Raw genomic sequence first — 25361 nt, 5'->3', positions numbered from 1 at the left:
TGCTCTTCAATACCAAGTGTCACCTCTTCTGGGAAGCCTTCCTGGGACCTCCCCACTCTAAGTCTCATTTAGAGGTCCAGTCTCTTTCCTTTCCAAGCACCCTTTGCTTATCACGTCCTTCATCCCAATGCGTCATTGCTGATTTGCTTGTGTCTTTCCCACCAGACTCTGATGTCTGTGAACCAGAGACCTATGTGATTTTATATTAGGAGTGCGTTGTTGTTGTTGTTTAGTTTCTAAGTGGCGTCGGACTCTTTGAGGCCCTATATACTATAGCCCACCAGGCTTTTATGTCCATGGGATTTCCCAGGCAAGAATACTAGAGTGGGTTGTCATTTCCTTCTCCAGGGGATCTTCCTGACCCAGGGATGGAACCCACATCTCCTGCATTGGCAGGTGGATTCTTTACCACTGAGCCACCCAGGAGGCCCCACGAGGGCCTTAGCAGCCTGCAGAGAATGCAACTTTTATAGTTAAAATTCACACTAATTTAGTAAGGCAGAGCTATTCTTAATTCATTGTTGAGAATGAGTTCAGAAAAGTTGCATTATTAATAAACCAGGACTAAAGCATGGGTCTTCTGACTCATAGTCTGCTCTGCCATTCTGCCTTCAGAGTTCCACACCTCCTCTCCTCTCCATGGTCATGTTCTGTATGAACTGTTGGTTATATGTGGCGCGGTTGCAGTTTTGATTCATGTTAGAACTTTTCTGGGCCAAGAAAATATCTATCCATACAGTAACTATTACAAATCTAGTAAGAACTAGAACTAAAAACAGAATTAAAAAAAATTTCTTAATTATTTTAACAATAGCATAAACCCACTGCATAGTGAACATAAGTTACATATTTCTTATGGGAAAAACTATTATCTAAAACAAACATATTAGTTTTTTCAATATCTAAAAACTTGTCTGAGGAGACTTTATAAATAGCCGAGGAAAGAAGAGAAGTGAAAGGCAAAGATATATCCAACTGAATGCAGAGCTCCAGAGAATAGCAAGGAGAGATAAGAAAATCTTCTTAAGTGAGCAATGCAAAGAAATAGAGGAAAACAATAGAATGGGAAAGACTAGAAATCTCTTCAGGAAAAATAAAGATACCACAGGAACATCTTATGCAAAGATGGGCTCAGTAAAGGATAGAAATGGTATGGATCTAACAGAAGCAGAAGATATTAAGAAGAGGTGGCAAGAATACACAGAAGAACTATACAAAAAAGATCTTCATGACCCAGATAATCATGATGGTGTGATCAGTCACCTAAAGCCAGACATCCTGGAATCGGAAGTCAAATGTGCTTTAGGAAGCATCACTACAAACAAAGCTAGTGGAGGTGATGGAATTCCAGTTGAGCTATTTTCAAACCCTAAAAGACTGATGGTGTGAAAGCACTGTACTCACTATGTCAGCAAATTTGGAAAACTCAGCAGTGGCCATAGGACTGGAAAAAGTCAATTTTCATTCCAATGCCAAAGAATGCTCAAACTACCGCAAAATTGCACTCATCTCACGCGCTAGTAAAGTAATGCTCAAAATTCTCCAAGCCAGGCTTCAGCAGTATGTGAACCATGAACTTCCAGATGTTCAAGCTGGTTTTAGAAAAGGCAGAGGAACCAGAGATCAAGTTGCCAACATCCGCTGGATCATGGAAAAAGCAAGAGAGTTCCAGAAAAACATCCATTTCTGCTTTATTGACTATGCCAAAGCCTTCGACTGTGTGGATCAGAATAAACTGGAAAATTCTGAAAGAGATGGGAATACCAGACCACCTGACCTGCCTCTTGAGAAACCTGTATGCAGGTCAGGAAGCAGCAGTTAGAAGTGGACATGGAACAACAGACTGGTTCCAAATAGCAAAAGGAGTACATCAAGGCTGTATATTGTCACCCTGCTTATTTAACTTCTATGCAGAGTACATCATGAGAAACACTGGGCTGGAAGAAGCACAAGCTGGAATCAAGATTGCTGGGAGAAATATCAATAACCTCAGATATGCAGATGACACCACCTTATGGCAGAAAGCGAAGAGGAGCTAAAAAGCCTCAATGAAAGTGAAAGAGGAGAGTGAAAAAGTTGGCTTAAAACTCAACATTTAGAAAACAAAGATCATGGCATCTGGTCCCATCACTTCATGGCAAATAGATGGGGAAACAGTGGAAACAGTGTCAGACTTCATTTTTTTGGGCTCCAAAATCCCTGCAGATGGTTTCTGCAGCCATAAAATTAAAAGACGCTTACTCCTTGGAAGGAAAGTTATGACCAACCTAGATAGCATATTGAAAAGCAGAGACATTACTTTGCCAACAAAGGTCCGTCTAGTCAAGGCTATGGTTTTTCCAGTGGTCATGTATGGATGTGAGAGTTGGACTGTGAAGAAAACTGAGCACCGAATAATTGATGCTTTTGAACTGTGGTGCTGGGGAAGACTCTTGAGAGTCCCTTGGACTGCAAGGAGATCCAACCAGTCCATTTTAGAAGACTCTTGAGAGTCCCTTGGATTGCAAGGAGATCCAACCAGTCCATCCTTTTTTTTTTTTCAGATTTCATTTTACTTATTTTTTTTTTTACTTTATAATATTGTATTGGTTTTGCCATACATCAACATGAATCCGCCATGTGTGTCAACCAGTCCATTCTAAAGGAGATCAATTCTGGGTATTCATTGGAAGGACTGATGCTAAAGCTGAAACTCCAGTACTTTGGCCACCTCATGCAAAGAGTTGACTCACTGGAAAAGACTCTGATGCTGGGAGGGATTGGGGGCAGGAGGAGAAGGGGACTACAGGGATGAGATAGCTGGATAGCATCACCCACTCGATGGACATGAGTTTGAGTGAACTCTGGGAGTTGGTGATGGGCAGGGAGGCCTGGCGTGCTGCGATTCATGGAGTCGCAAAGAGTTGGACATGACTGAGTCACTGAACTGAACTGAACTGAAGCAGAAGATATTAATAAGAGGTGGCAAGAATACACAGAAGAACTATCTGTGATCAAAAAAGATCTTCATGACCAAAAATGATCTACAATGGTGTGTTCACTCACCTAGAGCCAGACATCCTGGAGCATGAAGTCTGGTGGCTCTTAGGAAGTTTCACTATGAACAAAGCTAGTGGAGGTGATGGAATTCCAGCTGAGCTGTTTCAAATCCTAAAAGATGATGGTGTGAAAGTGCTGCACTCGATATGCCAGCAAATTTGGAAAACTCAGTAGTGGCCACAGGGTCCGAAGTGGTCAGTTTTCAATCTAATCCCTAAGAGAGACAATGCCAAAGAATGTTCAAACTACCACACAGTTTTGCTCATTTCACATTTTTGTTGTTCAGTTGCCAAGTTGTATTCGATTCTTTGCAACCCCATGGACTGCCACATGCCAGGCTTCCCTGTCCTTCACTATCTCCTGGAGTTGCTCAAACTCATGTGCATTGAGTTCATGATGCCATTCAACCATTTCATCCTCTGTTGCTTCTTCTCCTCCTGCCTTCAGTCTTTCCCAGCTACAGGGCCTTTTCCAGTGAGTTGGCTCTTTGCAATGGGTCGCCAAAGTGTTGGAGCTTCAGCTTCAGCATCAGTCCTTCCAATGTATATTCAGGATTGATTTCCTTTAGGATTAACTGGTTTGATCTTGCTGTCTGGGGGACTCTGAAGAGTCTTCTCCAGTTCCATAGTTGGAAAGCATCAGCCTTCTTTATGGTCCACCTCTCCAATCCATACTTGACTCCTGGAAAAACCATAGCTTTGACTATGTGGACCTTTGTTGGCAAAGTGACCTAATTTTTAAGGTCTTAATAATCTGGCTTCAATGATCCAACTGTATTGATTACTTCTCCCCAACATGGATCCTTGTTTAAACAGATGAGTCTCTTTAACATTCTCTTTCAATCTTTTCCTAATGTATCTCACCCACATTGATATTTTTTCTCCTGTTCCTATTGAATTTACTATTTGCATCACACGTTCAGCATTTTAGTATATACTCAGGCAGTCTATTGGTGCATGATAAACTTTACTGATTGAATGAATGAAGTATTTTATAATTATTTTGAACCAACTAAGTATTTTCATTCCATTCATATTGTCAGTTGACTGATCAAACAAGTAAATAAACAAATGCTGATTTGTTTGAGTATGTTTCTATTACTTTTTCTCTTTTGATCTCAGGTATTTTTGGAGTTAATGGAGTCAGAAGTACCCCCAGAGTCAGAGAGTTCAGAAAAATTAATATTTTCCTCACCACAAGAAGAAGAGGAAGAAGATGATAGTGAAGAAGAAGAAGAATCCAAAGAAGCAGAGGAAACTGCCACCATTAACCCACTCTTACCACCTGCCCTCACAGGGGATGTAGAAGGTTTGCAAAAGATTTTTGAGGATCCTGAGAACTCTCACCATGAGCAGGCCATGCAGCTACTCTTGGAGGAAGACATCGTTGGGAGAAATTTGTTGTATGCAGCTTGCATGGCTGGGCAAAGTGATGTGATTAGAGCTTTGGCCAAATATGGTGTGAATCTGAATGAGAAAACCACCAGAGGTATTTTGTCTTTTTTCTCTCATCACTATTACTTATAACTACCTAAAGATACCATGTATTGTCTTTAAATTTGGATAAATTTGATGTCCCTACTTTATATTTTACATATGTTAAGTGTATATATATATATATATATATATATATGAATGTGTGTATATGCATGTTATTATAGTATAGCTTGAAGTGAAGTGACATCGCTCAGTCGTGTCCGACTCTTTGTGACCCCATGGACTGTAGCCTACCAGGCTCCTCTGTCCATGGGATTTTCCAGGCAATAGTCCTGGAGTGGATTGCCATCTCCAGGGGATCTTCCCAACCCAGGGATCGAACCCACGTCTCCTGCATTGTAGACAGACGCTTTACTGTCTAAGCCACCAGGGAATTAAGAATACAGAATTTGATATTTATTAGCTGGGTGACTTGGGCAAGTTACCTAATCATTTTGTGTCTCTGTTTCATCTACTAAATGAGGATGATTGTATTTTCTTTATAGGGTTTTCCTTGTAGGTTATGAGGATTAAGTATGATAATATAAAGTTGGTATATAGTAAATGCTCAATAATCTTATTACCCATTTCCTTGGAAGATTTATTCATTTTTATAGTCAGTATTCAGTTAGCTCTTTAAATTAAGTCACTGTTTTCTTCAGATTGAAACTATAAGACATGGTCATTGTAGAAAATGAAACAGTGGTCTTTAGCAAATAGCAAATATACATTTTCTTCATGTTTACATGGAACAGTTAAAAAAACTGATCATGTGTTAGGCCATAAAGGAAGTGCCAACAATTATCAAATAAACTATAGCATGCAGTCTGTGGTCTCTGACCACAGTAAAATAAAATTAGAAAACAGTGACAAAAAGATAACTGAAAATCCCTATAATTTTGGAAACAGGAACACACTTTCAATTATCTATTGGTGACAGAAAATATAATAGATATTATGAAATATTTAGGTGGCAACAGGATTGCCATGTCAGACCCTGTGAAATAAAACTAAAATTAAAATTCTAGTTTAATACATATATTAGAATAAAAAATATTGAAAATTAGCAAAGTATTTAACTCAAGGAGTTAGAAAAATAACAACTGAAAATCCAAAGAAAGAAGAAGATAAATAATAGAGTAAAATAATGACATTGAAAATAAAGAAACAACAGAGAGGGAATTCTCTGTCAGTCCGGTGGTTTGGAGTCTACCTTCCACTGCAGGGTGCCAGGTTTGATCCTTGGTGGACTGAGATTCCTGATCTGTAAGCTGCACAGTGCAGCCAAAACAAACAAGCAAACAAACAAACAATAAAGAGAATCAACAAAACCAAAATCTGGTTTAGTGAAAAGTTGAAAAAACATTTGATAATATTGATAATTTTTGATATGTGATATTATAAGAAGGAGAGAGTGTAAATAATATTTGGAATTTTAAAATGAAGTATTCACACAGGCAAAAATAAGATTTAAAAAATTATTAGAAAACATCAAACAACTTCATGATAATACATTTGAAAACATGGAAGAAATGGACAGTTTCTTCAATGAAATATATATTATCGAAATTGAGTCAAGAAAAAAAATAGAAGCTTGATTAGATCTACGATTATTTTAAAAAATTGAATAAGTAATCAGAATCTGCCTGATTCTCCCACCCTTTCCAATTCCTAACTCAAATGGTTTAAAATATATGGCTTACTACCCTTATAAGGAAGAAATAATCTCTAGCTTATACAAAGTTTCCATAGAATATAAAGAGAGTTGGACAGCTGCTTATTTTATGAGATAACTTATATAGCAAAACTAGTTAAGGACAAGCTTTAGAAAGGAAAATTATAGGCCAATCATTTAATAACACAGATGCAAGCATCTTAAAATATTAACAAATTGAATCTAATGTATGTTGAAACATTTATTGGACTAGCTTGGGTTTATCCCATTTATGCAAGAATTTGCTTTTTAAAAAAAGATTTATCTATCAGTTTTGGCTGCACTGGGTCTTTGTTGCTGCTCGAGTGCTTGTGGAGAGCAGAGGCTCTTCTCTCATTGTGGTGCATGGGCTTCTCAATGCAGCGGTTCTCTTGTTTTGGAGCACAGGCTCTAGGTGTTCTGGCTTCAGTAGTTGTGGCTCCTGGGCTCTAGAGCGCAGGCTCAGAAGTTGTGGTGCATGGGCTTAGTTGCTCCACAGCATGTGGGATCTTCCTGGAGTAGGGATCAAACCTGTGTTCCCTGCATTGGCAGGCAGATTCTCAACCACTGGGCTACCAGGGAAACCTCAAGGATGGCTTTAACATTAGAAAAATTGTTAGTATAATTGACTACACTAAAAGATTATATAAACAAAACCACCTGATCATCTCAATAGATATAGAAAAGTCTTTTGGAAGAAAATGTAGCATTCATTCATGATGAAAGCTTTTGGGTAAGTAGGAACAGAAGAAGCTTTTCTTAAGGCTGTGGAAAACTCGTAGCAAAATTTATCTAATATTGAACTTTAAGCTATTTAACTTGGGCAAGTTATATAACCTCTCCATGCTACAGTTTCTTCATCCATAAAAATGGGACTAATAGTAATATCTAATATTACATCCATAAAAATAGGACTAATAGTAATGTCTAAAAATCATACTACATAAAAGAAAATGAGAGCCTTAAATCAAATATCTGATAGTGTACCTCCAGCACTCCAGGGAGAGGGTGCCCTGACTAATTGATATGGGTATTGCCATCCTTTTGTTAGATATTTTCCAGTGTGTGAAGATAGGTATACAGTCTTTTGAGTTTGATGATGTACTCTAAGATAATCCATATCTTCATTCTGATTTCATGCTTACCGTGAAATCTTCTCATTTAGTAGAAGTTGAAGGTGCATCCTGCTTTTTTCTTGCTGCTTATAGTAAAATGACAGAGGAGACAGAGAAATTGAGAGAAGAATTGCTAAATTAAAAGGAACCAGGATTCTCACCACATCTACTTTGGCTGGTGCCAGGATGTCCCTCTAGATTTAAGTCGAACAATGATAAATTAGTTTATGACATGTGTTGAGATGATAGAATCCTGTAAAAGAAAACCTTCAATGATTGGAATGTATCATTATTTTAGAGCTTATAAAGATTTCAAATATTGGATTGGCAAAAAAATAAAATGGATTGGCAAAAAAATAAAATAAAATAAAATAAAAAATAAAAGGAACCAGGACTTAGATGATATATGATGTTCTGGGAAATTGTAAGCTTGTTTGCCATTTTAATGAAGATGGTTTTGTAATGAAATATTTGCATGAACTGGCTAACCTAATTGTACCAGGCAACTTGGTGATTATTACTTCAGTTCAGTTCAGTTCAGTTGCTCAGTTGTGTCTGACTCTTTGCGACCCCACGGACCACAGCATGCCAGGCCTCCCTGTCCATCATCAACTCCCAGAGTTTACCCAAACTCATGTCCATTGAGTCTGTGATGCCATCCAACCATCTTGTCCTCTGTCGTCCCCTTCTCCTCCTGCATTCAGTCTTTTCCAGCATCAGAGTCTTTTCAAATGAGTCAGCTCTTCACATCAGGTGGCTAAAGTATTGGAGTTTCAGCTTCAGCATCAGTCCTTCCAATGAATATTCAGGACTCATTTCCTTTAGGATGGACTGGTTGGATCTCCTTGCAGTCCAAGGGACTCTCAAGAGTCTTCTCCAACACCACAGTTCAGAAGAATCAATTCTTTGGCTCTCAGCTTTCTTTGGAGTCCAACCCTCACATCCATACATGACTACTGGAAAGACCATAGCCTTGACTAGATGGGCCTTTGTCGGCAAAGTAATGTGTCTGCTTTTGAATATGCTATCTAGGTTGGTCATAACTTTCCTTCCAAGGAGTAAGTGTCTTTTAATTTCATGGCAGCAGTCACCATCTGCAGGGATTTTGGAGACCCTCAAAATAAAGTCAGCCACTGTTTCCACTGTTTCCCCATCTATTTGCCATGAAGTGATGGGACCAGATGCCATGACCTTCGTTTTCTGAATGTTGAGTTTTAAGCCAACTTTTTCACTCTCCTCTTTCACTTTCATTGAGAGGCTCTTTAGTTCTTCACTTTCTGCCATAATGGTGGTGTCATATGTATATCTGAGATTATTGATATTTCCTCCAGCAATCTTGATTCCAGCTTGTGCTTCATCCAGTCCAGTGTGTCTCATGATGTACTCTGCATAGAAGTTAAATAAGCAGGGTGACAATATACAGCCTTGATGTACTCCTTTTGCTATTTGGAACCAGTCTGTTGTTCCATGTCCAGTTCTAACTGTTGCTTCAGTTCAGTTCAGTTCAGTCACTTGTCGTGTCTGACTCTTCGCGACCCCATGAATCACAGCACGCCAGGCTTCCCTGTCCATCATCAACTCCCGGAGTTCATTCAAACTCATGTCCATCGAGTCAGTGATGCCATCCAGCCATCTCATCCTCTTTCATCCCCTTTTCCTCCTGCCCCCAATCCCTCCTAGCATCAGGGTCTTTTCCAATGAGTCAAGTCTTTGCATGAGGTGGCCAGAGTATTGGAGTTTCAGCTTCAGCATCAGTCCTTCCAATGAACACCCAGGACTGATCTCCTCTAGGATGGAGTGGTTGGATCTCCTTGCAGTCCAGGGGACTCTCAAGAGCCTTCTCCAACACCACAGTTCAAAAGCATCAATTCTTCGGCACTCAGCTTTCTTCACAGTCCAACTCTCACATCCATACATGTCCACTGGAAAAACCATAGCCTTGACTAGACGGACCTTTGTTGGCAAAGTAATGTGTCTGCTTTTGAATATGCTATCTAGGTTGGTCATAACTTTCCTTACAAGGAGTAAGCGTCTTTTAATATCATAGCTGCAATTACCATCTGCAGTGATTTTGGAGCCCCCCAAAATAAAGTCTGACACTGTTTCCACTGTTTCCCCATCTATTTGCCATGAAGTGATGGGACCGGATGCCATGATCTTCGTTTTCTGAATGTTGAGTTTTAAGCCAACTTTTTCACTCTCCTGTTTCACTTTCATCAAGAGCTTTTTAGTTCCTCTTCACTTTCTGCCATAAGGATGGTGTCATCTGCATATCTGAGGTTATTGATATTTCTCCCGGCAGTCTTGATTCCAGCTTGTGCTTCTTGCAGCCCAGTGTAAATAATGAATTACATTACAGTTTACCAGTAAATTCTTGTTTGGTTGGTATTGATTCAGTTATCATGAGCTTGTTTACATGGGAGAACAGATCAGTGCAAAGATTTTTTTTTTTTGTCAAAACATTTGAGTTCTACTCTCAGGAAATTTCAATTATATAATACAGTTATTAACTATAGTCATTGTGTTATATATTAAGTCCTGGGATCTTTTCCTCTTCTAACTGAAGTTTGTACCTTTTCTCCAGTCTCTCTCTATTTCCCCCACTCCTCAAACCCCTGGTACCACTTTTCTACTCTGTTTCTATGGATTTAATTTTTTATTTTAGATTTCCCCACATAAGTGATACGAAGCGGTATTTGGCTTTTCCTCTCTGACTTATTTCACTTGGCATAATGCCCTTCAGGTTCATCCATGTTGTTACAAATGATAGAATTTTCTTTTTTTAAGGATCTGTGAACACTATTGATTTTTGCAACATAGAAGCCATTGGCCTAAAATTCAGGGACTTTTGCGTGAAGAACTGTGGTACATCTCTTTAAGAAGATGTATGCCATTTATTTGTGGATGATTCTCAGAGATCACATTGGTATTCAGGATTTCCTTTCCTTTTAAATATTGGAGAATTGGACAATTTTGATTCAAAGGAAGGGTGATGAAACAGTTTTTACAATCTCATCTCTTTGATCAGAAGGAAGGAGGATGAAGCAGTTCTTACAGTCTGAGCTCTCTGTACTACTGACTTCTGGTCTATTGGGAAGTACCTTGTTTTCTGTTTGAGCCAAGGACATTTGTGTGCAGTTTGTAGGTTATTGATGGAACCACCTCTGGTTCTGGTAAGGCTTTGGTTTCTCAGCTTTGCCACATTCAAACAAACATGATTGAAACTAAATACTATTTTAAACTCTGCCTTTCTCTACAATCAGTAAATATTTGTTAAACGTGGAGGAATAGCCAGGTCTTGAGCTGGGAACTGGGGATAGAAAGAAGAATGAATTCAGCAACCTTGATCAAGTTCACAGTTAGCAGAAAACAGATGTCTAAATAGATGATATATGGTGAGACAAAGTACAGTGATAGCTCAAAGGAGAGACCAGTCAGATTTACCTGAAAGTGTTGGACATGGTCAAGGAATGCTTTATAGAAGAGGCAATATGGTGAATTTTTCTTTTTTTTTTTTTTGGCTGCACCACGTAGCACTTGGGATCTTAATTCCCTTACCACGGATTGAACGTGTGTCCCCTGCAGTGAAAGTGTGGAGTCTTAACCACTGGACCGCCAAGGAAGTCTATATATAGAATCTTGAATAATGACCAAGAGTTTATCAGACAAAGGAAGTTGAAGGATAAGGCATGGCAGGTGGCAGTAACTGCAGTATCAGATAGTAACTGCAATAGCAGATTTTAGTGTTAAAATATTTTTGCTATCCTGGTGTACTTACCCAGTATTTTAGGTGATGAAATACTGGCCTGTTTATAGGTATAATAGTTTTATTTGGTATTTTAAACATATGAAATTAGAGTCATTTTTGGATTGAGAACAATTTCAATGATTTAATTGCTCAGTGTATATAAAAAGACAAATTGAAGATTACAAATGTAGATGGTCCATATTGTGGTATTGCAAATTCTATTGTAAGAATAATTCTTGAGTTCACAAGGCTCCCAAACAAGTAGAATGTGAATCTCACAGCTTTGAAATTGAAATTGATAAGGAAACTGAAATGGACTCTCTCTCTTTTTATGTGGAAACTAAAAAAGACAAATATGAACCATCAGTGTTTTCTTTGGAGAAAATGATTACAGCCTACTCTCAATAGAAAGATTGCAATTCTATTAAAAAAAGCAAAAAACTGTTCAGACATATCTCTGTCTTTTAAAATTAGAAATGAGATAATTTGAAGGAAAGTGTTTGGTGTTGGTTTATAACTACTTCCAACTAATGTTGAGTGAGAAAAACTTTAATAGCTGAAAAAATTTGCACAGAAATGTCCTGTTGAAATCATTGACCCACTTAAAAAATAAGATAATGTTTTATTTGTGATTTTCATGATTATAGTTTTTTTCATTTTTAATAGTATTTGCTTCTTAATCTTTAAATTTTATTAGTTTTATCTGACAATTTATATTGCTAATAGAATGACAGTATATACTTAACATTTGTTTGTAGGTATGCTTTTATCTGACATTTTATGTTTATATACTTTTGTATTTAAAATGTATTAGTCTTGGACTTCGTTGGTAGCTCAGTGGATAAGAATTCATGTTGCAGTGCAGGGGACATGGTTCAATTCCTGGTCTGGGAAGATTCCACATGCCATGAAGTAGCTAAGCCTGTGGGTCACAACTACTGAGCCTGAATTCTAGAGCCTACAAGCCACAGCTGCTGAAACCTGTGCACCTGAAGCCTGTGCTCCGCAACAAGAAAAGGCCCTTCAATGAGAAGCCTGCACATAGCAAGAATACTCCCTGTTCACTGCAACTCGAGAAAGCTCATGTGAAGCAACAAAGACCCAAGGCAGCCAAGAATAAAAATAAATTAATTTAAAAAATTGAACAAAAAAATAAAATGGGTATTAGTTTCACTAATTTAAAAAATGAATTCTGAACTCAATTTTACAAATACTGGTATTAATGCTAAGTAAATATAAAATTTATACATAAAAACATTTCTCAGGCAGAAAAAACCAGCATATGCAAAATTATAGAGGCATGAAACAATATGATTTGGAGAATTCAAAGAGTCTGGTGCTGCTGGTAGTAGGCAGGTTGTGAAAAATATTCTAGGTAAGTGAGTATTTTGCTCCAGGCCTATTACTTGTTTGTAACTATCATCATCTCAATTTTGGGATTTTGACCTTATCAATGACCTTCCTCAATTTAAGCAACCTTGAGAAAAGTTCTTATCTTCTCTGTGCTTTTTTTTTCTTATCTATAAATGAGAACAATACTACTTTGTACATCATAGGATTGTAGAGAGGATTAAATGAGTTGATACTTGTGGAGCACATAGAACAATGCCTGTATAGAGGAGAAGACTGCTTTACCTCTTGTCTAATCTTTTGCCTTACTGTGAACTGCATGCTCAGTTGACTCTCTCTATTTAGTAACCAGTAGTGCAACAGTCTTTCATGTTGGAGAAGGCAGTGGCAACCCACTCCAGTACTCTTGCCTGGAAAATCCCATGGGCGAAAGAGCCTGGTAGGCTGCAGTCCATGGGGTCATTAAGAGTTGGACATGACTGAGCAACTTCACTTTCACTTTTCACTTTCATGCATTGGAGAAGGAAATGGCAACGCACTCCAGTATTCTTGCCTGGAGAATCCCAGGGACGGGGGATCCTGGTGGGCTGCCCCGTCTCTGGGTCACACAGAGTCAGACACTACTGTAGTGACTTAGCAGCAGCAGCAGCAACAGCAGCAGCAGCAGCAGCAGCAGCAGCAGCAGCAGCAACAGCAGCAGTCTTCCATGTAGAGATTATTTTTCCCTTGGAACCAATTCTGATTTTTCAGTATTCCATTTATGGTCCTTCTTCCTGCTGAGATTTCTAACATGTAACCTTCTATGTCTCGCTTCTGGGTTCAACTATTCATTGCCAATATCATGGGAGAACTTTAGGAAAATCCCCCCTCTTGTCTGGATGCTTTCGAAATCATCTTATTTAAATGTTCTTCTCCTGGGAAGGCTGTGGAATTAATGTAGTACAAAGATCTGTGTGTTTCCTTCTAGAAAACACACCGTCTCCCGCAAGGGGAAAAAAAACCTCCACATATAAAGATTTCAAATTCCTTGGCAAAAGCCTCTCTCTGTTTAGAAATCATGTTTTCTTATTTTTAAACTATGTATATTAAAAAATAGGAAAAATTTTAGATGTTACCTCTGGCCTTTTTTTTTTTTTTTTTTTTTGCTATTGGCCTAAAACATTGTGTTTAGTAGTAACTTCAGCCCTGAGAAAAGCAACGTAAGGACCAAGAATATCTCATTTGAAATGGCCTCCTGCTCATGCTATCATGGTGTCTTTTCCGTAGATAGTGTCCCCTTTCCCAACAAATCAGGGGCCATGGGCCATTTGGCTGAAGAAATATATCTTCAGAAAGATGATATCTGGGTATTTTTTGGCTCCCAGTTTTGTGGGATAGTTGCCTCGGTAAATCTAAGAAATAACTTTCTAATTTGATAGCTCACAATTTCAATTTTAATTCAAATGATTAATTTCCAAATCAAAGACATACACAGTTGTAGTAATTTGTATGGTTGTGTTAACAATAATAGAGTAATTAGAGGTTGATGAAAATTTCTTAGACTAAAGTCATAAATCTAATTGTGTTCCAGTAGATGACTGTTAGGGAGATTGCTGTCTTCCTCATAAGATGTTGAAGAGCTCAGATTGCCTGTGTTGATTCCTTCTGTCCATCATTTACTGGCTATGTGCCTTGGGCAAGTTTAACTTCTCTGGACCTTTGTTTCCTTATCTGTAAAATGAAGATTATAATAGCTATGACCTCATAGGGTTTTTCTTTTACCAACTAAATGAACTTATTATATGTAAAGCACTTGGGATAATACCTGTGCAAGTTACTCAGTCATGTCCGACTCTTTGTGACCCCATGGACTGTACCCTGCCAGGCTCCTCTGTCCATGGGATTCTCCAGTCAAGAATACTGGAGTGGGTTGCCATTGCCTTCTCCAGGGGAATCTTCCTGATCAAGGTATTGAACCCAGGTCTCCTGTGTTGCAGGCAGATTCCCTACCATTTGAGCCACCAGGGAAGCCAGAGGATAATATTTCAGTTCAGTTCAGTCGCTCAGTCGTGTCTCACTCTTTGTGACCCCATGAATCGCAGCACGCCAGGCCTCCCTGTTCATCACCATCTCCCGGAGTTCACTCAGACTCACGTCCATTGAGTCCGTGATGCCATCCAGCCATCTCATCCTCTGTTGTCCCCTTCTCCTCCTGCCCCCAATCCCTCCCAGCATCAGAGTCTTTTCCAATGAATCAACTCTTGGCATGAGGTGGCCAAAGTACTGGAGTTTCAGCGTTAGCATCATTCCTTCCAAAGAAATCCCAGGGTTGATCTCCTTCAGAATGGACTGGTTGGATCTCCTTGCAGTCCAAGGGACTCTCAAGAGTCTTCTCCAACACCACAGTTCAAAAGCATCAATTCTTCGGTGCTCAGCCTTCTTCACAGTCCAACTCTCACATCCATACATGTCCACTGGAAAAACCATAGCTTTGACTAGACGGACCTTAATCGGCAAAGTAATGTCTCTTCTTTTGAATATGCTATCTAGGTTGGTCATAACTTTTCTTCCAAGGAGTAAGCATCTTTTAATTTCATGGCTGCAGTCACCATCTGCTTGGCCTGTAGTAATTGTTCAACACCTGATTATCATTATTATCTTCTACTCTGTAGAAGAGCCTGAAACAATGTAGTCTCTTTGACCTGACCATCCTCATTGTATTTGTTAGGTTACACACTCTTACACTGTGCTGCAGCCTGGGGTCGATTGGAAACTTTGAAAGCACTGGTGGAACTGGATGTTGATATAGAGGCTCTGAACTTCCGGAAGGAGAGAGCTCGAGATGTTGCTGTTCGATATTCCCAGACTGAGTGTGTTGAGTTCCTGGATTGGGCAGGTAAGGAAGCTTACAAGGTAGTAGTAGCAAACTGACTCACTGCTGGGGTTCCCTCCTGTAAGTACAGAGTTACAGGCTGTGTCATTAACAAAGCGAAGAGGTGATTAACATTTTCACCTTCTATTAGGATTTTTGTTTGTAGACATAACCATAGTCACTGTTGGTGATAACATATCAAATCTGCCTTTTTTTTTTTTGTTTTGCTATTGGCCTAAAACATTGTATTTAGTAGAAATTATATTCAAAGCTGGTTGATTTACCACCTTCTAACAATTTCTCCAATAATCTTCTATAATAATGTATATATAATATACATACATGGTTCAAGGCCATTTTCTGAGAGACCTTGGCAGAGTGGACCATTCCTTAAATGTTTAAAAGAATGGCATACTTGAGGAATATGTTTGATTCCCCAAGTAGAAACAGTTGTAATAATTTAAAATGGTTTACTATGCAAAGTTAATCCATGGTGTTAGAAGTCTGAATAGCAGGTTTCATTATGGCATGAGGGAGGGTACTTCTGAGGCATAATACTCTTTTTTTCTTAATTTGTTAACTGTTAACATGGTGTGCTCATTTGTGAAAATTCATTGAGCTGTACCCTTGTAAATTTTGTACTTTCCTGTGTGTGTTTTGTGCTTTAATCAAAGGTCAAAGAACTATGTACTATTTTCAGTTTTACTGTTTTTCTTACAATATTTCCTTAACCTGTGGAATAGAGCTTAGAGATTTCAGGAAGATACACCTGTGTAATTATGTATGTGACAAACATTGGTTATAAAACTAGTACCAAGGACATTCATGGCGTTCATTTTGTGTAGTTCTCTGCATTTGTGTTTCTAGGATTACAAGCATAACATTGCTGTACATAGCTATGTTGTGGTACCTAGATTGTTCTTGCTCTCTGGACATTTGTTATATGTGGGGTGATAAACTATTGATGCATCCTACAGTTAAATAACAATATCAGAAAGACTATAACTAAGAGTTAAAATCGGCAGAGCAGATGGGTCATTGCTATGGAGTGGTCAGAGAACATGAAGTCAGAGTATGGTGGAGTTGAGATGGGCCTTGAAGAAATGGGATTTGTATATACAGACTGAGGAGAAAGGGTGTGAGCAAAACTTTATGACTGAAAGTGACGTGTTGGGGAAACAGTGATGAGCTTGCCTTACTGGAAGAGCAAGTCAATGTAATTTATACAAGCAGGTTACAGCACAGGCAGGTTAATAAAAGAGAAGTAAGTACATGGGCTCTTGAATCAAATTGCTTGAATTGAAATACTGATGTCTCTACTTGAAACCCATGCGACCTTGGGCAAGATACTTAAATTCTTTATACTTAAGTCTTAATTTCCAGAAAAGAGGGCCCGTAATAGTCCTTATCTCTTGGGGAGTTGTGAGAATGAGATGAGATGCTATAAACCATGTCTTAGCACAGTGCCTGTTGGGTGATCACACTTGAAGTATGACGCTGCTATTATTCCAGTCAGATTATACCTCCAAATGCCAGGCTAAGGTGTTTACATTTCATTTTTTTAGCCATTGGGAGCCATTGGAAGATTTTATGTAGAAGAGGAAGTGGATTAAAGTGATATTTAGGAAGATTCATATGGCAGCCTTAACGAGTTGTTTATCAGTAAAATAAAAAGGGAACTGGGAGGATTAATAGAAGTAAGGAGGAACCAGAAATCAAATTGTCAACATCCACTGGATCATGGAAAAAGCAAGAGAGTTCCAGAAAAACATCTATTTCTGCTTTATTGACTATGCCAAAGCCTTTGACTGTGTGGATCACAATAAACTGTGGAAAATTCTGAAAGAGATGGGAATACCAGACTATCTGACTTGCCTCTTGAGAAAGCTATATGCAGGTCAGGAAGCAAGAGTTAGAACTGGACATGGAACAACAGACTGGTTCCAAATAGGAAAAGGAGTACGTCAAGGCTGTATATTGTCACCCTGCTTACTATGCAGAGTACATCATGAGAAACGCCGGGCTGGAAGAAGCACAAACTAGGATCAAGATTGCCGGGAGAAATGTCAATAACCTCAGATATGCAGATGACACCACCCTTATGGCAGAAAGTGAAGAGGAACTCAAAAGCCTCTTGATGAAAGTGAAAGTGGAGAGTGAAAAAGTTGGCTTCAAGCTCAACATTCAGAAAACGAAGATCATGGCATCTGGTCCCATCACTTCATGGCAAATAGATGGGGAAACAGTGGAAACAGTGTCAGAATTTATATTTTTGGGCTCCAAAATTCCTGCAGATGGTTTCTGCAGCCATGAAATTAAAAGACGCTTACTCCTTGGAAGAAAAGTTATGACCAACCTAGATAGCATATTGAAAAGCAGAGACATTACTTTGCCAACAAAGGTCCGTCTAGTCAAGGCTATGGTTTTTCCAGTGGTCATGTATGGATATGAGAGTTGGACTGTAAAGAAAACTGAGCGCCGAAGAATTGATGCTTTTGAACTGTGGTGTTGGAGAAGACTCTTGAGAGTCCCTTGGACTGCAAGGAGATCCAACCAGTCCATTCTGAAGGAGATCAACCCTGGGATTTCTTTGGAAGGAATGATGCTAATGCTGAAACTCCAGTACTTTGGCCACCTCATGCCAAGAGTTGACTCATTGGAAAAGACTCTGATGCTGGGAGGGATTGGGGGCAGGAGAAGAAGGGGACGACAGAGGATGAGATGGCTGGATGGCATCACTGACGCGATGGCCATGAGTCTGAGTGAACTCTGGGAGTTGGTGATGGACAGGGAGGCCTGGCGTGCTACGATTCATGGGGTCGCAAAGAGTTGGACACGACTGAGCAACTGAACTGAACTGAACATATTTGGGAAGAAAAAGATGAGTTATACTTTGTAGATTATTTGGTATATAATTGTCCACTTACACTAAATATTATTGAGGGGCCATATTTCTGTCAGTTACCTTCAATTTTATGATCAGATGCATAAGCAGAAAGAAAATAGCAAAAAATTTAATTGATTTCCTCATGAATAATTAGTTCTAGGTGAAATTCACATTCATGCATGCTAAGTTGCTTCACTTGTCTCCAACTCTTTGCCAGTCTGTGGACTGTAACTGTCAGGCTCCTCTGTCATTGTGATTCTCCAGGCAAGAATACTGGAGTGGGTTGCCATGACGTCCTCCAGGGGATCTTCCTGACCCAGGGATTGAACACATGTCTCTTATGTCTTCTGAATTGGCGGGTGGGTTCTTTATCACTAGAACCACCTGGGAAGCCCCAAATTCACATTATATAATTTTTATTTATTTATTAAAAAATTATTTTATTTGGAGGCTAATTACTTTATAGTATTGTAGTGGTTTTTGCCATACATTGACATGAATCAGCCATGGGTGTATATATGTTCCCCATCCTGAACCCTGCCTCCCACTTCCCTCCCCATCCCATCCCTCAGGGTCATCTTAGTGCTCCAGTCCTGAGCACCCTGTCTCATGCATCAAGCCTGGACTGGCGATCTACCAAAATTCATATTATATAATTTAAAATCCAGTTTTGAAGAATGACCCATGGTACTTAAAAAAATAAATCCAGGAACAAACTTTGCTTTAACTTTTCTGAAAGTTGGGGCTTATGAGCGTAGAGTTTCATTGGTTTTTGTTACTGAGTGGAAGTCCACAGGCCCAACATGCAGTGAGACCAAACAATACCAAATCGTGAGTCTGGAGCAGAGAAAGGTTTATTGCAGGGCCATGTAAGTAGGTGGGTGGCTCATGCCTTAAAAAACCCAGGAGCTCCCTGAAAGCTCTCAGCAAAGCCCTTTTTATAGAAAAGGCAAAGGAGGGGGCGTGGTTAGTTGTTGCAGACTTCTTGGTGTCAGAGCCTTTGTTCTTGAGGTTAGGTCACGGCTAGGTGAAACTCTACCAAAGCAAATGTTGTTCTCTATTCTACAAGAAAGGCCAAAGTCCCGATCCTCAACTTTTGACCTCCAAGATCCAGGCCCTGGCTAAGAGGAGGGGTCCCTGCATGGGCCAGTAACCCTACCCAGGAGCGTTCATCCAGCACCCAGTCTGGGTCCTCCTGCCAGTCCTCAGGTACAGCTGAGGAGTCAGATCTCAGCGGGTGGCACCCTCAGGGCCAGGTCCCCAGATTCCGCCCAGCTGTCATCACTGTGGGAGCTAGGTGTCTAGGACCAACTGGCCCTCAGTCTGTCCAAATGGGGGCCAGGTCCCATGGACTATGACCTGTGGAGACCACCACCCTTAGGTTGGAGAAATAGGGATGGGTCAGCAGCTGCTTCAAGGCCTGAGCCTGGCCAGTGAGTGCTGTGGGGAGGGCTCTGGAGCTCTGCAGGATGCAGCCCTCAGCCTGTCCCTGGACCCCCCAGCTCACCAGCTGATCCTGAGGTTGCAGGGCCTGGAGGGCCTGGAGGGCCCCAAGGAGGAGGCTGCAGTCTGCCTCATATGGCACACTGTGCCCTGAGGACCACTGTGTGCCCTCCCCACCCAATTTCAATTTCCTTCTCCCTGATGTCCATCTGTTTAGTTTGGGTCCTTACTTGATGCTGGGAAAGATTGAGGGCAGGAGGAGAAGGGGATGACAGAGGATAAGATGGTTGGATGGCATCACCGACACAATGGACATGGGTTTGGGTGGACTCCAGGAGTTGGTGATGGAGAGGGAGGCCTGGCATGCTGCAGTTCATGGGGTCATAAAGAGTCGGACACGACTGAGCGACTGAACTGAACTGAACTTACAGTCTTGGAGGAATTAGGCCTACCGTTTCCTAGTAATGAAGATAAAAGACTATAATGCTATAAACTAGTGTTCTGTTTCCAGATCAGTGGAATTGTAAGGATTCATGGTAATGTAGCTGTAGAGTGTCAGAAATGCTAACTACTCAACGTAAACTTAAATATTTGTTTAATTAAGACTTAACAAGAATATAAACCACTTCCATTTCTTGCTCTAATGATCAGAGTAGGAGTCACCTGGAGAGGTTTACTGGATTGAGGACTCGCTACCCCAGAGACTCCTCCGTGCTACTGAAAATTTGACTATTAGAGATCAATTTCTTTGGGTTTTCAAGGTTTATAGACTTTTTAATTGTTCAAGGGTCTTATATTAAAAGAAATACATATATATATATGTACACACACACGTATGTATAGAATTAGTTGATTGTTCAGAACTCTGAAGGTATGGAACAAATATTCATGGAAATGTGGGAGTAATGTTGTCAAGGAAGAGTGAAAGTAAGGAGCAGATTCTGGAAAATGGAACCGTAAGTAAACTTTTAATAATCCACAGTAACTCAAGGCAAAACTTATTCCCTTCTATTATTTGTTAAGACTATAGCATTATCTATTACTTACAAAGGATTTTTTTTAGTTTTTTTTTTCCTTTTATTGATGGGAGGTATATTATAAATCTGTCATGTTTTTCTGGGATTCTTTTATATGTTGTTAAGAAAATCTATCCGTCTCAGTCTCTCAGTTTTTTTTTTTGAAAAATGTAGAAACCATACTTTAAGAAATGAGGTGACTGATCAACAAAAGTGAAATATTTTAAAAACTGATGCATCTTATCAATAGAAGTTTGAAATTTTAAAAAAGTATTGATACTTAATTCATTTATTATACTGAAAAGGGGAACAAATTATACTTAGAAATTAATCTGTTCCTTATTATTTCCATACTATTTTAACAATTTGAGATGCGAAATTAAACATCTCCACGTGGCCATAAAATGTGCTCAGGAAACTAAGAGAAATCACAAAAATTGCTTAAATCAGAGATTTATTGAAACACTAAATCAAGATTCTCTTCTACAGTTTGCTTAATGATTAGCAATCTAACACATTCAAAAGAACAGAACACTTAAACATGGAGTGATGGTTGTATATGGTCTTTCCTCTAGTACTTTTTAGTAAGCATGGATGCTATTTTAGCTGAATAGAAATAACTTTTCAGTACAGACTTTGTTGGAAAGTTTCAGTAGAGAATTTAGCCCCAAAATTACAAAGCATCTCAAAGAATCACTTTTGTCCTTTTATGATTTCCCTCAATAGATTTCTTGTATAGTCTCCATAGTAGACTGAGTTATATTTGCGTATGGATGTGTCTAATATACTCTGCCTCCTTCTACTCCTTCAGTCTTCTTTATTTTTAGTTTTCGGTGCTTGGCTTTCTTAGCCTGAGGGTAATGGGACATCTGATTCAGGTACTTGGTCATCATTGATGTTGTGGCCACCAGTCTGCAGAGTATTTGGTCAATGTCATAGACAGACTGGGTTTCTAGATCGTTGCCAGGTGTATCCAAGGAGACTTGTTTCTTTAGCTAAAAGAAGAAAAACAAATGATATTACAGTTTTCCTTCAGTTCAGTTCAGTTCAGTTCAGTTCAGTCGTTCAGTCGTGTCCGATTCTTTGCGACCCCATGAATCGCAGCACGCCAGGCCTCCCTGTCCATCACCAACTCCCGGAGTTCACTCAGACTCACGTCCATCGAGTCAGTGATGCCATCCAGCCATCTCATCCTCGGTCGGCCCCTTCTCCTCCTGCCCCCAATCCTTCCCAGCATCAGGGTCTTTTCCAATGAGTCAACTCTTCGCATGAGGTATTTTTTCCTTACTGTAGTTCAAATTAAATTTGTTTTCTGGATATATATGCTTAAGCTCCAAATATCACACTTTACTTATTTATACAAAGAAAAAATTGTTATAGAAGAGAGGTAAAAATGCAGAAGAAATGCTCGTTTTTATATGCCCTTGTGTAAGGTTGTAGTGATCATGATCACCATTCAGTAAACATTTAATAAGCTTTCTATGATTATTAGAGCATTCTGCTGGGAGAAATTATTTGAATATTAGTACATTATTTTCCTTTATTAAATTGCCTTAAGATGTAATGTCATAAAATCATAGACATTTTATAAATATATAGTTGTTGTGAAGGTCAATGAGCTGTTAAGATTGCCTCAAAATATAGTAACACTGGCAAAGTGGGGAATCAGTTTGAGTGTTATTTTCCAGAAAGTTATCCTAAAATTAGAAATTAGTTTATAGTACATTAAAAAATATACACACCAACTTTAGTATACTTAGCTTTCTTAGATAGATCAGGAAGGGATCTAACATGATCTCTTGTTCCACATCCTTCTTTTTATTGATCAGACAGCAGAGAAAGATACAGTGATTTACCTAAGAGCCCAGACAGATAATTGCATTTCCTATACATTCTACTCATTGTAGCTCATTACTTTCTTGATGTATTTTGTAACTTTAAACTATCTAAAATAACAGGTTATTTTAAAGACCTCCTAATTCAGTACACCTTTGTTGAAAACCTGATATGTGCAAGAAAGTGTGATAGATGCTGAGGTGAATGGTGGGAGTGGGGAAGGTTATGAAGAAGAAGACACAGTTCTCTCTCCAGAGAAGATGATAATCTTATCTTTTAAATGCTTTGATATTCTATAACTATTACTATTAGCATCACCTTTTTTTTGTGTTTCTTCCACTTCGTCCACAGGTAATGTGCAGACAAAACAGACAGGATTAAAAAGAGAGCTTGTACTAAAATATAAACAAGGTTTAAACAACCATGAAATATATCCATATTAGCAAAACTGCAGCATAGTTTGTCCAGAGGGTAAGGTAGACAGTGAGATGGAGCTGTCTTAACTTTTAAATAATGCATTTCTTCTGGAAAAATCTCCCATCCAACCTTTGTCCAGGTAGTACCATCACAAATGCAGAAGCTCTCCCTGAAGAAGCAGATAAACAACAGAGTGAAAATCAGGGATAGTCCTTGAGTAGACATCTTTCCTTCTCAAATGGAAAAAAAAATTACAGCCAAAAATTTTTTTAGAGACAGAGCAGAAATGCCCTGGTACTCCAGTCAAGGCACTTAGGATAACTAGGCAGCAAAATACACACTGATGATCATTGTAACATCATCAGCCATGGTGACTCAGGGATACATTCAGTGATGTCATAAAGAAACACACTGGGACTAAAAGATGTTGGCTAACCAATCACCTTGGGTTTCTTAGGGATACTTTTTTCTTGCCTTTTTTTTTTTTTTTCGCCAGAATGGTTTGAGCCTCTTCAGTTTTCTGAAAAAAAATGAAGACTTTGCTAATATTTTGATAGCCAATAAATTAAGATTGTCATTATATTAACAGAATTTCATGGGAACAACTTACCTGTATCCTTTCCAACCCTTTTGAAGTATGGTACTTTAGAACATCTACTTAAAATCATGTGTGTATGTGTGTTCACTCAGTTGTGTCCGATTCTTTGCGATGCTGTGGACTGTAGCCTGCCAGACTCCTCTGTCCATAGAATTTTCCAGGCAAGAATACTGGAGTGGATTGCCATTTCCTGCTTCAGGGGATCTTCCCAACCCAGGGATCTAACCTGTGGCTCTAGAGTCTCCTTCCCCACTCACTGGCAGGCAGATTTTTCACCACTGCACCAAGTAGCTAGAGTCATATACCATGGTAATATCATTATCATGGTAATATCATACAACCTAGCTTCTGCTTCTGTTTTTATATTGAGGAATGTCCTTCTCTTCATTTAGTCAAGGAAATACTGAGTGACTCCCCCTTTTGACATATCTTTTTGATGGCAATGTAGTAACTACCAGGTAGTGGGTGAGGGGTGGGTTGATTGGGGGTTGGCATGATTGTATGAAAAAGAGATGGTGGATTAGTGTGGTATATGATAAGGTGAGACAGACTGCTTTTAAGGAACTTACAGTCTAGGAGTAGAAGCAGAAAAAAGGAAAATAAAAAATTACAGGACAGATTATCAGTTCAGTTCAGTCACTCTTTGCGACCCCATGAATCGCAGCACACCAGGCCTCCCTGTCCATTGCCAACTCCTGGAGTTTACTCAAACTCATGTCCATCGAGTCGGTGATGCCATCCAACCATCTCATCCTCTGTCGTCCCCCTACTCCTCCTGCCCGCAATCCCTCCTAGCATCAGGGTCTTTGCACAGATTATACTCAGGGCTAAATCAAATTATAATTATATAATGGATGATAGAGCACTCAGTTTTACCAGGGGGAATTAGGGGTTTCACAGGAGTGCATTTTGAGTAAGCTTTGAAGAATGAGTAGAATTTTGGTGGATGGCAGAGAGGGCATTTTAGGTTGAGGAAACATAATAAGCAAAGAAATTCTGTGTAAACCATTCAGTTTAGTTCAGTTCAGTCACTCAGTGGAACTCAGTCATGTCCTGCTCTTTGTGACCCCAAGGACTGCAGCACACCAGACTTACCTGTCCATCACCAACTCCCAGAGCTTGCTCAAACTCATGTCTATCAAGTCAGTGATGCCATCCAACCATCTCATTCTCTGTCATCCCTTTCTCTTCCTGCCTTCAATCTTTCCCAGCATCAGGGTCTTTTCTAAAGAGTCAGTTTTTTGCTGACCCTCTAGTGAGTCAGTTTTTCATCTCACTCTCTCCTCCCCTCTACCCATGTCCATAAGTCTGTTCTCTATGTCTGCTTCTCCATTGCTGCCTTGCAAATAAATTTATGAGTACAATTTTTCTAGATTCCATATATATGTATTAATATATTTATCTTTCTCTTTCTGACTTACTTCACTCTGTATAATAGACTCTAGGTTCATCCACCTCATTAGAATCGACTCAAATGCATTCCTTTTTATGTCTGAGTAACATTCCATTTCGGAGAAAGCAATGGCACCCCACTCCAGTACTCTTGCCTGGAAAATCCCATGGACAGAGGAGACTGGAAGGTTGCAGTCCATGGGGTCGCTGAGGGTTGGACACGACTGAGCGACTTCGCTTTCACTTTTCACTTTCATGAATTGGAGAAGGAAATGGCAACTGACTCCAGTGTTCTTGCCTGGAGAATCCCAGGGACGGGGGAGCCTGTTGGGCTGCCGTCTATGGGGTCACACAGAGTCGGACACAACTGAAGCGACTTAGCAGCAGCAGCAACATTCCATTTATAAATATTTATTGAGCACCTCCTATGTGCTAAATACTGTTCTAGGAGCTGAGGATACTTATACACCTAGGCATAAAACTATGTTTATGGAGTTTACT

General features: G+C 39.4%; 2 protein-coding genes across 2 annotated transcripts in view; one reads left to right on the top strand and one right to left on the bottom strand.

Annotated features, from left to right (window-relative positions):
• The window catches only part of ANKRD45 (ankyrin repeat domain 45), a 49723-nt gene that overhangs the window by 540 nt on the left and 23822 nt on the right, over nt 1-25361 (top strand). Inside the window, exons 2-3 of the mRNA XM_005690886.3 lie at nt 4161-4527; nt 15128-15295. Coding sequence (XP_005690943.1) covers nt 4176-4527; nt 15128-15295 — 520 coding nt within the window. The 5' untranslated portion in view covers nt 4161-4175. The remainder of the gene's footprint in view (nt 1-4160; nt 4528-15127; nt 15296-25361) is intronic.
• Nucleotides 21055-23219, bottom strand: LOC102176064. Its single transcript, XM_005690885.2, has 2 exons — nt 22772-23219; nt 21055-21612 (listed from the first exon to the last, which is right to left on the bottom strand). Exons 1-2 carry the CDS (start codon nt 23093-23095, stop codon nt 21397-21399), a joined length of 540 nt encoding a protein of 179 aa, XP_005690942.1. The 5' UTR covers nt 23096-23219; the 3' UTR covers nt 21055-21396.

Source organism: Capra hircus, chromosome 16 (assembly GCF_001704415.2).
Source record: "Capra hircus breed San Clemente chromosome 16, ASM170441v1, whole genome shotgun sequence".
Taxonomy (NCBI): domain Eukaryota; kingdom Metazoa; phylum Chordata; class Mammalia; order Artiodactyla; family Bovidae; genus Capra; species Capra hircus.
This window is presented reverse-complemented; position numbering and strand designations above follow the sequence as displayed.